The sequence below is a fragment of the Pipistrellus hanaki genome, assembly GCF_964339955.1.
Source record: "Pipistrellus hanaki genome assembly, chromosome: 7".
Lineage (NCBI taxonomy): Eukaryota > Metazoa > Chordata > Mammalia > Chiroptera > Vespertilionidae > Pipistrellus > Pipistrellus hanaki.
The window spans coordinates 86,088,996-86,107,142 of NC_140509.1; the positions used below are offsets into that span (position 1 = coordinate 86,088,996).

General features: G+C 44.2%; 1 protein-coding gene across 4 annotated transcripts in view; it reads left to right on the forward strand.

Moving 5' to 3' along the window:
• The window catches only part of MAP3K4 (mitogen-activated protein kinase kinase kinase 4), a 65,928-nt gene that overhangs the window by 22,072 nt on the left and 25,709 nt on the right, over positions 1–18,147 (forward strand). For all 4 annotated transcript variants that reach the window (XM_084890905.1, XM_084890907.1, XM_084890906.1 and 1 more), the window contains exons 3-8: positions 470–1,806; positions 10,004–10,246; positions 11,128–11,274; positions 15,366–15,523; positions 16,343–16,459; positions 18,005–18,104. In XM_084890905.1, coding sequence (XP_084747031.1) covers positions 470–1,806; positions 10,004–10,246; positions 11,128–11,274; positions 15,366–15,523; positions 16,343–16,459; positions 18,005–18,104 — 2,102 coding nt within the window. The remainder of the gene's footprint in view (positions 1–469; positions 1,807–10,003; positions 10,247–11,127; positions 11,275–15,365; positions 15,524–16,342; positions 16,460–18,004; positions 18,105–18,147) is intronic.

The following is an 18,147-nucleotide window of genomic DNA, read 5'->3' on the forward strand; positions in this document are numbered from 1 at the left end:
TTTGCTATAGGGTGTTAAACTGTCCTTATTTCCTTTGGAAATGAATAGCTTTCTATTGCAGTTTCTAATTTTTAAATTAATCTTTATCCATTTTCTCAAAAGAAAATTTTCAAATGCCTAGAGAAATTCCTTAACTCAAATAGTGTCATAGAAGCAGCATTTAATGACTCAGAATTAATGCATATTTGCTTTGCACTGGTAAAGTGAGAAGATGGCAGTAGCACATTTTTCTTACCCGTTGGTTCATGCTGTTTTAGAATAAGAGTTGTGAGCACAGTTTCCCCATTTCATAGATTAAGAAACTGAGAGAAATGTAATACATATTTTGATTCTTTTAATTTTCAGCATATGGTATGATTTTTTTCTCTAATAACAGCCTGAAAATAAAGTGCACTGAAGAGCAGTTTTACTGAAAGAATTAAGAGTAGCTTCATTGTTGAATAATACAATGTTGTTTATTTTTTAATAGAAAAAACAAATGCATTGAACCAGCCTCCACATAAAGACACTGGAAAAATCGAGGAAAAAAAGATCCGAGCGGCAATTAGGACGACAGAGCGCGATCATAAGAAAAATGTGCAGTGCTCCTTCATGTTGGACTCAGTGAGTGGGTCTTTGCCCAAAAAACCGATTCCAGATGTGGATCTCAATAAGCCTTACCTCAGTCTCGGCTGCAGCAACGCCAAGCTTCCGGTGTCTGTGCCCATGCCTATCGCGAGAACTGCACGCCAGACTTCCAGGACAGACTGTCCAGCAGATCGCTTGAAGTTTTTTGAAACTTTACGACTTCTGCTAAAGCTTACCTCAGTCTCAAAGAAGAAGGACAGGGAGCAAAGAGGACAGGAAAACACATCTGCTTTCTCATTCAACCGATCGAATGAGCTCATCTGGTTAGAGCTACAGGCCTGGCATGCGGGACGGACCATTAACGACCAGGACCTCTTTTTGTATACAGCCCGTCAGGCCATACCAGATATCATCAACGAAATCCTTACTTTCAAAGTCAATTACGGGAGCGTTGCCTTTGTTAGGAATGGAGCTAGTCTCAATGGTACCCCGGGAGAAGGGCCGTGCAGAGCCCCTCACGGCATGAGGATTGTGGGTTATCCCACGTACCACGAGCATCTCCAGCGCCAGAGGGTGTCGTTTGAGCAGGTGAAGCGGATAATGGAGCTGCTAGAGTACATAGAAGCACTTTATCCATCGTTGCAGGCTCTCCAGAAGGACTATGAGAAGTACGCTGCCAGGGACTTCCAGGACAGAGTGCAGGCACTCTGCTTGTGGTTAAACATCACGAAAGACTTAAATCAGAAGCTACGGATTATGGGCACTGTGTTGGGCATCCAGAACTTATCAGACATTGGCTGGCCAGTGTTTGAAATCTCTTCCCCGAGATCGTCTAAAGGCATTGAGCCGGAAGAAGAGGGCGAGGACACCGAAGGAGAACTGAAGGAGCTGGAAAGTAGCTCGGATGAGAGTGAAGAACAGACCTCTACTCCGAGGGCGCACCCAGCGGCCCGGCAGCCCATCCACAGCACCTTCAGCTTCCAGGCGCAGGACTGCATGGCCGCCCAGAGGCTGGAGCGGCGGGAGTCCGAGGAGGACTCCGTTGGCTGGGGAACGCCAGACTGCAGCTCCGAGGCCGGCTGCAGCAGACATTGCCTGACTTCTATTTATAGACCGTTTGTAGACAAAGCCCTGAAGCAGATGGGGTTAAGGAAGTTAATCTTGAGGCTTCACAAGCTGATGGATGGCTCCTTGCAAAGGGCACGGATGGCACTGGTCAAGAGCGACCGTCCCGTGGAGGTAGGTTTCCGGAGGCGTTAGTGGTCTCTTCAGGGCCATTGCTGGTTGTCAATGACAGTGATCGTTGGGTTGTCTATTATGTACTTTCCTAGTCGTGATATTTCTAAGGCATAAATGGTAGTTATAAATTGCAGATTTAAACATTTCTATAAAGTACTGTGATAAATGGGGACATGGATCTATGAAAACCGTACAAAATTTAGTGAATTCAGTATAAGGCAGTGTGTGGAGGGGAAAATGCAGCCATGTAAATATAGGCTGGAGAAGGACAGGCTAGGTACAAGCAGAGAGGGAGGAAAGCCACAGTCTTGGGTGACCACAAGCCAAATATGAGTCAACATGGTGCTAAAATATTTTTAAATGACTACGGCGTCCAAGGTCATGGATATAGTTTTCTCTCTATTCTTTGCAATAGCTTTCTCCTTTTTCAAGTAGCATGTCCAGTGTTGGCCACTGGATGTTGAAGAGATGTGAATTGTAGAGATCTGTGAGAAGGACCGAAGGGGAAAGAGCACTCTGCTCGGTGAGGTTAGCATAGGGGACGCAGGTCTGAGGGAAGCCTTAATTATTGTCAATGCGCGCTCAGTCGGTGAAGGTTTGTGAGAGGTAAGTATGCCTATTAGAGACAGCGGTGGAAATTGGGTTTGTGCAGGTTTAGTTTTGACTGCTTGATGTCTCAAATTCTTTACTGCTAAAGGCGGTAACCAAAAGGACCACACTGTTGGGTGGTGTTCTTGATCGTAAAAGAGCGCAAGTGATTTTCTGTGGTGAGTGTGTGTGTTCATTCGGCTGGTAGCAAAAGGTCCCAGCCCCGTGAGAGTCCTTCTGTCTGTGTGAGCTTATGGGTCCAAATTTTAGTAGCTATATGCATATGTATAACCTTTTAGAAGAACTTCAGTTTATTACATAACCCGGAAAAGTAATTTATTTTTGAACTGATGTTCACGTCATGACCCCTAGGAAGAGTGGTGAAGCATTCACATAATATAGCAGGATGTTTGCAAAATGAGTCGATACTTTGTGGCTGAGGTTGGTTTACTTTGAGTATCATTTTGATTAGAAATCTTAAAAATGAATCTATATTGTGATTTGCTTTGAATAGTATTTTAACTCTGGTTTTTTATGTACATCTTTTTTAGAGCAAGTGAAGGTTTTTTTTTTTTCCTCCCTGTGAATAACTATTTTCTAATAAGATTTTATTATAGTACATATAATAGATTTTATTTTATTATAGATTTTATTTTATTTCTCCTCCTCCTCCTCGTCCTCCTCCTTCATCCTCACCCGAGGATATTTTTCCATTGGTTTTTAGAGAGAGTGGAAGAGGGGGAAAGACAGGAGAAATACCGATGTGAGAAAAACATCGGTTGTTTGCCTCCTGCAAGCGCCCCGACCAGGGCTTGGGCTGGGAAGAACCTGCAACCCAGATATGTGTTTTGACCGGAATCGAACTCAGGACCCTTCAATCCACAGGCCGATGCTCTATCCACTGAGCCAAACCGGCTAGAGCATATTATAGTGCAGGTTTCAAAGTCAGTAGAGCAAAACTAGATCTGTAATAGGTTTTGTCACATGTTCCAGATGGGGAAGAACTTACTTTGGTCTAGATTTTTGGCTGGAAGCGTTCAATTCCAGTGAGGACACATGTGGGCAAGACAGGGTTGATGATTAATTTTCATTGAGAAGCACAGAGTTGAAGAAATATGAATGAAAAGGCTCTGGCAGTAGTGCCACATCTCTCATTCAGTGCTTGTAGGAGAGGGCCAGGTGGTGTGGTGCTGAGGGCTCTGGGAGGTGTGTCCCGGCTTCATAACTGCTTTACGTGCTGCCACCCATTGTCTCTCCCCCAGACCTTCCGTGGCAGTGAGCCATTGCTACCACAGGAGTGCTTTGCATCCTTAGTTACGTTGGAGCAAAATATCATTGCATTTGATGTTAGAATTTATGTGAAAACAGACAGTAGTAGATAGCTGTAGTTTTGGATTTCCGTCAAAGTTGTGTTCCTTTGGCTTGACCAAGTAAGATTTAAATGAATAGCTTATCCTTGTTGTAGAAGAAAAGAAACATACACATTCAAAGCTTAATAAATGTGTGATTGAAGATTTGTTAATTAAAATTATCTGGACGGTTTGCTTTATAGAAGCACCTGTTATTTTAAATTTTGGTTTATAAAACATTATGTTTGTCAGATAAAGAAAGAGTAACTGAGAGCTAAAGTAGAAACTTTGTTGTATTGGAGATTAATCCAGATTAATAAGACAAGGCTCTGAAATAATTAACTTAGTAGGAAAGTAAGACTTTATTTTTATTCCCACTTCAGGGACATAATTCTGTAAGGGGAGGTATAGTTCATGAATACATGTACATTCCCAGCTGGGATTGTTTTGCTTTATCTTTTTACTAAGTATGTTGGGGAAAGATGCACAGTTTTGAAGTCAAATAACTGGATTCTATTCCTTGATGTGGCTCTTTCTCACCACATAACTTTGTAAATGACTTAATCTTTCTGACCCTAGGTCTTCACGTCTGTAAAATGGGTATAGTACATTCCTACCTACCTCACAGGGTTGTTGTGAGGCTTAAAAAGACATTTACATAAATAGTAAAATGCTATAGCAGTAAAATATAAACTACTACTCCTTATGTTTTGTTACAGTTTTTCCTCCCTTAAAGCTAACTGTAGTTAGTATGGCTAGACTATTTTATGTTTTTTAAATATGTATTTAACTTTTAAGTACCAAATAATTGTGTGTTTTAATGGTATAAATTAGTTTCAGAATTGCTCACTGTACCCTGTAAGGAATAAAGTTATCAACTAGAGTGCAGTGTATAATTCCATTCTTTTGTCTTTAGCCTATGGAACACAGTGTTCCTAAGTTAGCTAGGTTAGCACCTTTTCCTTTACCCTGTTCAGAAAGGTTAGGTCGTACATTTGTAGTGTAGTTAGATTCATTTATCTCATCTGCACTCTCCTGGGATTTCCCAGTGTCCAGTTGATTTTAAATTTTTCCAACTGTATGAAGTTCACTCTTTGTACAGACTGTGGGTTTTATACATTTAAAATGTTAAAAACAAAAACAAAAACAACCCTCTCATATTTGAGCCATAGATTGTGATATGGTTAAACTGTGCTAATTCCTTTTTTATTTACTTATGAAATGTGTATATTTTCAGAAGAAGAGAAAGATAGAATGAAAACATATTTTAATGTAATATACAAAAAATTTAGCTGTCTGACTTTGTTGATTACCATGCATATTACCTCAAATTCTAGGAGGATTTTTGGTAACTCCATTAATTACTTTCTTTTCTTTTTTTAATTACCTGGCCTGGCTGGTGATCAGGTCTGTGGGGGGACAAGGGGGAGAAGGAGAGGGAGAATGATGGACAGAGGAAGGTTGGCTGCTGGCCTGATTGGGACAGGCTGGCTGGGGGGAGGGGGTGCAGGAGGTTGGCTGTGGGAGCACACTGACCACCATGCTGACATACTACTGGTGGTCAGTGCATGCGTCATAGTGACTGGTTGTTTGGTCGTAACAAATGCTTAGGTTTTTATTTTTTATATACATACCGTATTTCCCCGAAAATAAGACATCCTCCGAAAATAAGACCTAGCGCATGGAAAGATAAGACATCCCCTGAAAATAAGACCTAGTGCAACTTTGGGAGAAAAAAATTAATATAAGGCACTGTCTTATTTTCGGGGAAACAAGGTAGAATTGTAAGTTTAGTGGCCAAGAAATATCATTTGTCTTAGGAGCTAATAATAATTATGCTAATTTTTCGTGAAGAGGTTGCCTTTTATATTCAGAGTAGACAAAGGCTATAAAAACAAGGCTATGCATCTATAATAAACTACCAATTTATTGTAGCCTTACCATGTGCTAGACACAATAGCTGAATGCAGTGGCATATTTATTTCTATACTTCACATATACAGAGAGTACATGACTTGGCCCAAATCACAGAAGCTATAGATTGCTAGAGAGATTCAAACCTAGGATTTGGGGATACCAGAGTTTAAGTTCTGCTCATGGTTTCCAAACCTGACTGCACATGCTTATGTCCTGGAGAGCTCTGACAGATACACACACCGGTCCTTCTATATATATGTATAGGTATAGGTATAGGTATAGGTATAGGTATAGATAGATAGGTAACTTACTAAAAGTTGCTCTCAGAGTCTAAAGAGTCAAGGAGGTATTTTTTTTTTAAATAAATCTTTATTGTTCATATTATTACAAATGTTCCTCATTTTTCTCCCCCTCCATTGCTCCCCTCCACCAAGTTCCCACCCCACCCTCTGCCCTTTCCACACACCCCATTGTCCTCATCCATAGGTGCATAGTTTTTGTTCAGGCTCTTCCCGCACCCTCACTCCCCATAATTCTGATGTTGGTTCATTTGAAATTGTCCCAGAGGTTTCTTACACTATCTTCATCTTTCTGGATTCTCTTATCTTCTTGCTTCTGTGGAGGAGTGTCCTCTGGCTCTTTGTGTTCCAAATCTTTGACTTGATTCTTGCTATCTTCCATTTTGTTTTTAGGACTCTGCATAATATTTTTTACTTCAGACAATGTATTCTTTATTTCTAGTTGATCCCTTTTCATATCCTCATAGGTCTCGTTTATTTTATCGGCCTTTTCTAGGAAGCTCTTGAAAAACCTTATAAGTGTGGTTTTGAACTCTATATCCAGTCGCTTCTTGTCCTCCATTTCTTTTGTTTGTAATCTGTTTCCTTGTCTCGGCATTTTCACAGCTTCCCTGAGTTGGTAGGGTGGCTTTGTGTGCTAAGGTATCCTATATGGTTGAGTGGGTCAGCCTCCCAGTTACCTGAGGTGGACAGTCTTGGTGTAGCCCTTTGTGGATTGTGTGTGCAGTCTTGTTGTTAAGCCTTGCTTGTTGTTGGTATCACTGGGAAGCATTAATCTCCAAGCCAATTGGTTATGAGGATCAGAAGTATCTCAGCTAGAAGGGTTTCTGTATTCCGCTAGGATGGGGCGGAGTCTCGGGGTGGCACAGCCAAGCTTTGGTGAATCACGAAGATTGGTTGCAGGTGCGCGCACCTCTTTGGTATAGGCGCAGAGAAGCTTTAGATTCCTGTCTGCCCCTCCCTAGGAGAGTCCTTTTCGTGGCGAATGAGAAAGCTGGCCACTGGAAGGGCTTCTGTGCTCCGGTTGGAAGGGGCTGAGTCTCGGGGTGGTGTAGACAAGCTTTAGTCAGCCCCTCCCTACAAGGGTGTGGTTTCTGAATCCCGCAGTAATGGCCACTGGCTTCACACAACTCTGAGAGATCTCTGCCCACTGCCTGACAGTCTGGCCTCTACCTGTCTGGGGCTGTCTATCAGAGCAATAGGGTGGTTCTGTTTTCCTCCCGCACAAGAAAGCCAGCCGTGCATTAGCTGTCCGCCCTCTCCGCACTCTGCAAGCAAGCCGGCAGCAAAGTCTGGCAGCCACCTTTTCACACGCACAGTTCTCCGCATGTTCACAGTTCTGAGGTTCAGCGTGCCTTCTCTCTCTTTTCCAGATGGTAGAGCCTCCTCTCAGCCAGCCGTCTGGCCATTCAGGGCGCTGTTTCCCCTGTTTTCCAGTTCTAAATTCAAATTTGTTGTGGTAGGCTGCATTCGGGTGTCTACCCTATGCCGCCATCTTGGTTTCCACACCGGTCCTTCTTGGTTGTAGGCGATTCTGAGTCTCTCAGATAGGGCAGGAGCACTGGCATGTTTTTAAAATTAAATATATTTTTATTAATTTCAGAGAGAAAGGGAGAGGGAAAGAGAGAGAAACATCAATGATGAGAAAGAATCATTGATAGGCTGCTTCCTGCAAACCCCACACTGGGGATTGAGCTTGCAACCTGGACATGGCCCTGACTGGGAATCGAACCCTGACCTCCTGGCACATAGGCCGATGCTCAATCACTGAGCTGTGCTGGCTAGGCAGAGGAGCACTGGCCTTTGTAATCTGCCTACATAGCCAGACCCACCAGCACCAGGGCAGCTGCGAGTCAGCCCACTGGGAGTGGTAGGGAGGCCACAGTTCTCTCCACCTCCGCTCTCACAATCAGAGTTCATTCATACAGTTTTTATAGGTCACTTTTTATTTGCTCCAAGCCTCACCTGTCTGATTTCATTAGTGAAGCTACAGGAACTTTTTAATTGAGGTGGCAAGCTAACAAGCACCTGCCTGCTCATTGCCTATGGGTTTTGTTTTTCTTAAAAGAAGCATACTTACATGTGGGCAAGTGGGAAGTGGTGCTCCAGTTTGTAGCAGAGAACTGGGTCCATGGCAACAGCAGCAGCGCAGGACCAGTGGCGAGTGGCCATTGAATTCGTAACATGTGGAGGGTGCGGGATGCCTACAGTGAGTGCTGGAGCAGGATGGGAACCCAGAACTGGCTGCAAGGCCATGTGCTTAGCCAGCACATTGCCTGCCTCCTGCATAGGGGTCACTGCCCCAACTGGAATGTCTGCGGGTGTGAATGTCCCACGTCCCATGTGGTTCAGGGTTCGGGCTCTGGAAGAGGGGCCACATGCAAATGAAAGAGACGAGACAAGAAACATCAATATTTGGGGACCAGGTGGCAAGCTCAACTCAAGAGGAAGGACTCTGCGTTTGCTCTCGCTTTGCCATCCTTTTATTTAGTTTGGGACACACCTATAGCCCTTAGGCTGGCAATTTCCTGTAACAGGCGGACCATCTTATCGGTAAGGATTTACTTTACTGTCTGGTAGGGAAGTTGCTTCAGCTACCATTGTCTGGACTGAACTGGGGTATACAGCCCTGACCTTTGCCAGAGCTCAAGGGTCACCAGCCTTCCGGGTCACCTCAGTGCTAGTGAAGACCATGGGCGGCTTCTGCATGCAGGCCATGCCAGGAATGTGGTTTGTGCAGGAGAATGAGGGCAGGTGGCTGTGAAGAGCAGAAGCAATGGGCACTGTGGTAAACTGAGCCGCCAGGTGCTGCCACGTGGGCCATGTGGGCCCCGTGTGGACAGACCTCCCAGTATGTCGAACAGAATAGAAAGATCCAGATTTTCATGTAAAATCTTCCACTTTTTAAATGCTGGCCACTAAGTAAAAATATTTAAAGCACATTGCATGGAACAATTAGAGACAGAATACCTATTAGTTGGTGAAGTTTTAAGTTGAAGAAAAGTTGAGGTTTTTCAAATGTTGATCGTTTCAGTGTTCTCAAAAGGAGAATGCAAGGTTTTTTGTTTTTTTTTTTAATATATTTTATTGATTTTTTACAGAGAGGAAGAGAGAGGAATAGAGAGTTAGAAACATCAATGAGAAAGAATCTTCGATCAGCCGCCTCTTGCACACCCCCTACTGGGGATGTGCCCGCAACCAAGGTACATGCCTTTGACCGGAATCGAACCCGGGACCTTTCAGTCCACAGACGGACGCTCTACCACTGAGCCAAACCGGTTTTGGCAGGGCAAGGTCTTTGAATATGATTTGTCAGCATGCTGTTGCCATGGGGAAGCTCCAAACCCCGTTTTATGGGGGGAATGCAATGGTGAGCAACACGAGGGCTCCCAGGAAACATCAAATAACAGATATTTGAGTGAGACCAGCCAGGTCAATTTTATGTTATTTTCCTGATTTTTCTATCAGTGTCATTCAGTATAGCTCAGGAAGAAAAACGGAAAAAGGAATGTGTTGAATGTGCTGGTTTTATGTTCACACTGGAGGCCCGATGCCCAACATCCATGCAGGAGTGGGCCTGCCTTCTCCCGGCTGCTGCCCCGGCTTCCCTCCGGCACCTGGGCCCGGGATTGGGCTTCCTTGCAGTCCTGGCTTCGTCTAATTAGCATGAATATTAATAATTTTCTGGTTTTTCTTAGTGTAGATGTAGTTGTGGGTAATACTATATATAACCTTAAATAAAAGTGTTCTGACCATTTTAGTAAGAAATACATGATGAAAAAGATGAACTTGATTATATTTCTATTTTATTGATATTTTTTTGACAAAAAGATTGCAATTTGCTTTTAGTTCTTATTACGGTTTTCTAATACTTATAGGAGTTTTTGTTTCAGAAAACATTAAATTGAAATGTTAAATTATTCTAAAGATAACTTTTCCTGTAAAATGATGGTTTTTGTAGATTTGTCAGCAAATTATAGAGAATAATAGCTTATAACTACACCCTCATGCATGCTCTTTCACCTTTGTTGAATTTTGTTACAGTTTTCTGAGTTTCCAGATCCCATGTGGGGCTCCGATTATGTGCAGTTGTCCCAATCGCCTGCTCCTTCCGAGCAGACGTGCAGCGCCGTGTCCTGGGCGGAGCTCGAGGCCATGGACTTACCCTCGTTTGAGCCTGCCTTCCTGGTCCTCTGTCGCGTCCTCCTGAATGTCATCCACGAGTGCCTCAAGTTGAGACTGGAGCAGAGACCCGCGGGAGAACCATCTCTCTTGAGTATTAAGCAGGTTTGTTTCAAAGACTGTTAGAAACATGCAGCAATGATTATATTACTCCACAGGCTTATAATTTTTATTTTGAGGAGTTTTTCTGTAATTGTTGCTAATAGTAAAAAATGAGTTATTAGTGTTTTCAAAGCTGCTCTTTTTAGGGTAATTGAAATATTCTTAACATGCAGTCCTCAAATCTAGGATTGTGGTTCAGCCTTTCTATTATTTACTTCCTTGTCTAAAAGGATATAAAAGTAGGATGATGATATGATCCATATCCTATTATATCAGTCTTTAAAGAATGGGAACTTAAAATTAGATATTTTAAGTTTTTTTAATTTATTTTTTTTTCATTCCTTTTAAGCTACCTGTAAACATCTAATTTCCTCAGTTAATCTTGGATTTGTTTGTGTGATTATTATAAATTTTTGATGGTGAAAGCCATAAATCCCTGTAGGTAAATTATGCTAAGTTATTACAAAGACCCTCATGCTGTGTGGTAAGAACATTTGAATATTATGATTAAAAGGGATGAGATTTTTCTCTCCTATATTGTGTCTTATAATGTAAAGTAGTAGAAAACTATCTTTCTATGGATTTAATTTTCTATGTAAATTTTTTTGTAGGAGGGTATATTTTAGCAAATCAGTTTTTGTTTATGTGAGATTTTCGCTCTGCACCCATACTTCATTTTTGCTACTTTGTTCTCATCCAGTTGAGACTAAGGTATTGTGTAAGAATCTGGAAAATACCTTAGGCTTTTCAGTGGTGAGGATTCATTTGGTGGGGGGTGGAGGGGAGAGCGGGGATGGAGTTTTTGAGGATTTAAGTGGGAACTGAAATGGACACCTAGCCTGGTCAGGGTGTGTGAGATGACCGAACCTGCCATGTGCCCGCAGCTTGTCCGGGAGTGCAAGGAGGTGCTGAAGGGCGGCCTCCTGATGAAGCAGTACTACCAGTTCATGCTGCACGGCGTGCGGTGCGGCCTGGAGAAGGCCGACTGCAACATGGACGCCTTCGAGGAGGACCTGCAGGAGATGCTGATGGTGAGGCACGGGCGGGGGCTGCCCCACAGCTCTGTCTGTCTGTCTGGTGTGTGTGTGTGAGGGCTACTTTTTAACCCATTGTTTTACAGCCTGTTCTCGCTCACCGTTTCATTGTGGCTCTATAGCAGAATGGCCCCGAAATAGAATCATAGTCTGGTCGCATTTTGTTGAGCCATCTGTCACCAGCTCGATCTGTAATACCTCGGATGCACAAGGGACCTTGTCCGGCTCTGGGCATACAGTAACGAGGTCTGTGAAACCCGGTCTGAAGAACCGGGCAAAACTGGTATTCCTCCCTGAGGAGGGAGTGCCGAGGTAGCCTGTGCTGAGACGCCAGGAAGGGTCAGGGATGGGACGCTTGCCCTGGACGGCACTTCCAGGAGTGTCTCACAGTGAGGCAGCCAATCTTAGAGAGGAGTCAGGGTCAGGGAGGAGCCTGGCACCTGCATGGATCATAAACCATGTGAGCAGACTGACTTGTATTTCTTTCCAAAGAGTCCCAATCTTCTCACGGATCGTACATATCATGCTTTCTAACCACTAGACTTTTGCTCATATTATTTCTTTCTGCTCCAAACGTCTCTACTCTTAATTTGCCCATCTGAGACTTATTTCAAGTTTCATTTTTTCTAGAAAGCTTATTTGACAGTTTTAACCTTTGGTGTGCTTTATCTAAACCTTCTCTGAACTCTCAGCAGTTATAATTACAGCTGTACTGCTTAATACATAATGACATAGCAGCTCTGTTCCCAGGTTCCCCTAATTAGACTGAGAGCTTTACAAGCCACGGGCTATGCCTTGAAGTTCTTTTGTCTTCCGTAATGTCTGGTAGAGTCTTAATGTGCAGTAAACACATGTTAGAATCAATAGAGAGAGACACACACACAGCTGATTGCACAATGTGGCAGGCTGATGAAATAATATAGAAAACAACCTCACTGGTAGTATTTCTTTTTGCAATGCTTTCATCCTTGCTTGACACCTCTCTGTGCTACCTCAGGATGGCCCATGTCCGCTCCCCCCCCCCCCCCCCCCCCCCCCGGGCTGGGAGAGAAGGGCAGGGTGGAAGGGAACTGTGCTCGCCACTGAGTCCAGGGCAGGCGCTCCCGGAAGTGCCGCCCCGCAGCTGCCCTGCCAGGGACCGGCCGGCCAGGCTGGAGACGGGGCCTCTCCCTGCAGCGCAGGCTGGGTCTTCACACACGTGGCCGCCAGCCTCTCGAGGGGAAGGAGTGAAAGGAGACGTGACTGGGAAGAGCACTAACTGCATCTGCCGCATTATGAGAAATAATTTGATTTTAAAATTATTTCCTGATTATTTGGGAGAATACATAAAAGACCAGTATGTCTAAAATGTGGCTATGTTTTAAAGTAATATACATTTTTTATGTCGGAAAAGTCTTTATCATTGAAAATGTATGGTATAAAGTCATAAGCAAACTAATTTTTCTCTCTGTGGATGACTGAATAGAGGTTTAAAAAGAGAAAATGTGCTTTGCTTTGCCTAGGATTTAGTTTGAGCTTTGCTACTAATTATCTGTGGAAGGCATGATTCCCCTTAGTTTCTCTCATCATCTCACAGATGAAGAACTAGCAAGTACCATGTTTTTAAAATTGTGCCCCAAAGTGTGCTAAATGGGTAATGTTTTTAGAACTGGGGAAGCCCAAACAAAACCAGTGTTTTTATTAGGAAGGAAGAAGAGAATGAATGGCCTTTGGATTGGCTGTCAAATTATGTTTACTTCTTTTGAAACTCACCAAAAACAGCAAAAGGAAGGAGAGTAAAGAAAAACATTTCAGGTTCAGTAAAGGAGGATATTGATCACAATATTGACTCCTCCCCTCCCCCCCCAAAAAAGAGACTATTACAATTATTTACTTGAGCATTTAGACTAAAATGAGGGTGACTAGACATGGAGGGCCCATCCATTGCTTAACTAGCATTGTGGTATGTTGGGGTGTGAACAGTCAGGAGAGAAGCAAGATGTCCTGTTGTAGATGGCATTTCTGACGACAGAAGGAGAATAGAGGGACACTTCTGTTGTCTGCAGCTCACGCTCTGAGCAGGAAGACTGCTGATGAGAGCTAGGTGGAAGGGTGAGGGGCAGCAGTGATGGACAAGAGATGATGCAGAACAAATGTGACTTAGAGGTCTGCTCTGTGCTACCTCATCCCTCTGACTTGAAAACTGAGGGATGTGTGCATGCAGGTCCAAGGCAATGACTTGGGGTTTGAGGCAGCAAGTCCGTGTTAAAGCTGTGGACATTCTAACTCATTTCCCCGGTTTTAGAAATCATCACAGCAGTGAACATAATGTAAGGTGTAGGAACATGTGATAGATTCAAGGAACCTCGTCAAAAGAATTTAAAAGGTGTGATATTTGCCCAGCTGGTTTGGCTCAGTGGTTGTGTGTCCTATGAACCATATGCTCCTATGAACCAAGAGGTCACAGTTCGAATCCCAGTCAGGGCACATGTTCAGGTTGCGGGCTCAATCACCAGTGCGGGACGTGGAGGAGACAGCCAATCAGTGATTGGCAATCAGTGATTGATGTTTCTGTCTTCCTGCCTCTCTACCTTCCTCTCTGAAATCAATAAAAGTATATTTAAAAGAGAAAAAGAAAAAGATGTGATATTTGATAACATGGTGTGAAATTTTTAGAAGGCAGGGGAGGGCCAGACACAATTAGTGTTCCCACAGAGCAGTGACATTCAAGCTTTTCCATCTCATGGCGCATAAACTTAATTACTAAAATTCTACGGCACACCAAAGGCTGTGTTATATTTTTTGCCGATCTAACAAAAAAAAAATAATAGGTATAATTTTGATTCATTCACACTGGGTGGCTATGGTTGTGTTGGCTGTTGTCTTTTTTTTTTTTTTTTTACTGACAATCTAGGAAAATAGGTTGGTGCCCCTGGCTTATTAATTAGGTATTGCATGTTTAAAAAGCCCTGTGGCACACTGTTCTGAAGAATAAAGGGAGCACAGGAGCAGAGGGATCTCCGGAGCTGCTCACTTCCCTGTTCACCTGGGTAGGACGGTGGTAGCCCATGCGTGCAGGCTCCACACACAGGGCTGGCCTAGGCCTGCAGACTGGTGTCGCCAGCGTGGACGGAGGAGGGCCCGGAGCACCCAGGATACAACAGAAGACACCTCTTGAAATAAAGACAAGACCTGAGACTTGCCTACTGGAGTTGTTAAGGTCTCGAAAACATCCTCTACGAAGAACCAGAGGCATAACCCGATGAAAATGCACGAGTCCAGGACTGGAGGAGCATCCTGTAAACAGCCAGCAAAGACAGCAGGCACCAGGGCGGGGAGGTGGTGACAGCCAGTTTGGGCTGGCATCAGATTTCTTCATCCTGGTAACAGCACTAGAGGCAGTGCATGGTGGCAAAAAGTTCTGAGGGAGAGAATGTGTGACCCAGATATTTTCTACGCAGTCAGCTCACCCTTTCCTAAAGGATCAGTAGGAGGTGATGGTTTTTTTGGTAATCTACAATTGTGTGCCTGTCTTGAGAAAAACTACTTGATAGTAAAACCCTACTAAGCAACAGGTGAGTCAAAATAAGAATTTAGGTCTGAGAAAGCTTAATAGGACTTACGGTGACATTAACCTCACTTCAGAAAAATCATAATTTTTGTCATAAACCTTGAAAAATTATAGCACAAAAACCTGGCTATTGGGAAGGGATGGTGAGAAGTGTGCTCATTTCCTCTCAACACGTAAGCTACTGTCGAAAATTAAACAAGTAAAGATCCCAGCTCTTAAAGGAGTAAAGTCTGCAATATATTACTGGTAAAATTTCTTGTTGCTATTCTTTTTAATTTTTTAAAGTTGATGGTACTTTACTGCATTGTGAACATTGTAGCCATTTGCTCAGTAATTGGAAGGGGTTGTGAGGGCTCCGTTAAGCCTCGAGGGGCTGAGCTACACAGTTTAAGAACAGCCCTCCCGAGCCTCCGCTGGCACGCCCGCGCCCGGTGGCCTGCACCCGGCTCTCTGACGCATAGCTCTCATGTTGACAGTTGAACACTGTGAGTTGCCAAGTTGTTCTCAAATGCCACCCTTTACATTTTTCTGTTTTAAGGTATATTTTGATTACATGAGAAGCTGGATCCAAATGCTACAGCAGTTACCTCAAGCATCCCACAGTTTAAAAAATCTGTTAGAAGAAGAATGGAATTTCACCAAAGAAATCACCCATTACATCCGGGGAGGAGAGGCCCAGGCTGGGAAGCTTTTCTGGTAGGAACCCTCTGCTCCGGGGCACCTGTCTGCCCTCCTCCCTGTTTGATCGTGTTTCTTGTTCTTCCCGCACACTGACAGAACCCTCTCCCCTGCCATTCTGCTTGTTATAACCTGCATTGCCCACAGGGCCCCTGAAGCCTCACCTTCCACAGGGTCTGACCTGTCTCCTCTGACAGCCCCCCCTCCCCCCATCTCTGCCACCTCTGCGCTGGCCGTGCCCGCCTGCTTTCTTTCCCAGGTCGTAGCCTCTTTCCTTGAGTGTCATAGCAGTCAAGCTGCTATTGAACTTGTACTGCACTCAGATGTAGGTTTATACTTGCATTTGCCTTTTAACCCTTGTATTTAGATTTCATACTCAGAGAGAACCATCAGCTATATATACTAGCTTATGGTTAATAACCATGAAAAGCTAATTGTGGGGGAAAACTTAAAAAACAGTTGCATTTAAGGAATTCACTTTATTGCCTTATATTATCATTTAGTTTATTAAGCTTTTTAAAAAACCTTGTCACAGATATATATTTTATGCATTTTATATCATTTTGAACATTTGTTTAAGAGGAAAATAACATCTGTGAATAATTACATAGCTACTGTGTAATTATACTTGCATTTATACTTGATAATAGAACAAAGGTAGACACAGGCCATAATCAGTTTCCACCTTTTCACATTAATCATGATTTTATATCGAAAAACTTTCAGTCATTTCTTAAATGGTTGAAACCCTGTGGGACCTTCCAGGTCCTCATTTGGGAGCTGTAGTGCAGTGAGCGCGCTCCTTCCCCTGCTCACTCTTGTTGCTCTTTGTCCCAGCGACATCGCAGGGATGCTGCTGAAGTCCACGGGGAGCTTCCTGGAGGTCGGCCTGCAGGAGAGCTGTGCCGAGTTCTGGACCAGCGCCGACGACAGCAGTGCCTCGGATGAGATCAGGTGAGGAGCCTGAGATCGGCTCTTTCACACCGAATGGTTGGGCACTTTCTGAGCTTGGCCTGGCGGGATTTACGCCCACGCTGTCTTTTCAGGTGGTCTCTAGTTCTGGTTCTGTGACATTTCCCGGTAAAATGGCGCCGTTGGGGAAAGGAACGGGTAGTTTCAGTGGGCAAAAATGAGCAGAGCAGAATCATCCCGTGTTCTAAGTGAGGGTACCCTGAGGCAGTCCTTTAGCGCTTTTCATTGTCACTTGCTACTTTGGTATCGCTTTTATGCTCAGCGCGTCCCTTCTGTTGCACTTGAAGCTGAAGTGGAACCGTGGCTTACTCACCGGTGCATTTCCTCCAGTTCTGTGCAGATGGCATTTAGGCTGAATCATGTAACATGGCTGTTTTATGGCCTGTACATCAGTCATGTAGCTATTGTGTGGCCAGCGATCAGTCAGCAGGGCAATGGGACACCCCCTTCGGCAGTGCTCAGGCCGAGCTGGCATCTGTAGAGCTGAACTGTGCTCCCCATCCGGAGTTGATGTGAAATACAATTTGGATTTCAGAGCGCTGGGATGTCCTTATGCCACAGATGCACACACAGTTACCACATGGATTCTCAAGGGAGGCCTGTCGAGTTGGGACAGAGAGGTGGGTGGTGGGATGAAGCTATTTGTAGGGCTTGCAGTTTTGAGAGCTAATAGGGAGGATTAAAACAAAAATGGGAACTCAAGAACTAAGGTGGTGAACCAGTGCAGAGAATGGCTCTCTGGTAGTTTTTAGGGGTGCATCCGAAACATGGTTCATGTGCGGTGGGTCCTAGGCTGGCTTGTCCTGGGTCACAGCCGATGGCAGTAGACGGTGCACTTCTCTTCCCAGTCACCGCCTTGCACCGTGGCGCTGGCAGCCTGAACTCGGCTGTGGTGGGGGTCTAGATCCATACCCCGAACACTGACAAACACCACATAACACAGTGTTTTGGGTGAAGCCAGTTGTTAAACATTTACTGGCTTACCTCTGGTTATGTGCCTTTTTTTAATCCTTACCCAAGGCTATGGGGTTTTACTGATTTTTTGAGAGAGAGAGAGAGAGAGAGAGAGAGAGAGAGAGAGAGACAGACAGACACTTGGTGGAGGACATCGATGTAAGAGAGAAACATCAATCCTTCTGCTTCCTGTATGCGCCCCAACCAGGGATCGAACTCTTCCCTTGACCTTTCAGTGTATGGGACAGTGCTCCAAGCAACTGACCCACCAGCCAGGGCTGCATATATGCCTTTAGTTAGATTATGAGTTGGGAGTTAAGACCTGTTCTCAAACTCCAAGAAATGATTGTGAAGAAATGGTTAGAAAGTTGAGCTTACTGTTATCTGATGGTGATGGAGTGTACCCTACTTACTTGAAGAACAATGCTTTTTGGAAAACCGGGGCGGGGGAAGCTCCTGAATATCTAATACTACCTTCAGTGGTATTAATGTGGTCTGGAACGTGCTTCATCTTTCCTTCTCTTCATATCCCCGGCTGTATCTCCTGTACCCTCCTGTCTCCATCCCCTGCAGGCGGTCTGTTGTGGAGATCAGCCGGGCCCTGAAGGAGCTCTTCCACGAGGCTCGGGAGCGAGCTTCCAAGGCACTCGGCTTTGCTAAAATGCTGAGAAAGGTGAGTTCGTGGTCCCTGCTAGTTACTATTACTTGCTCATTTT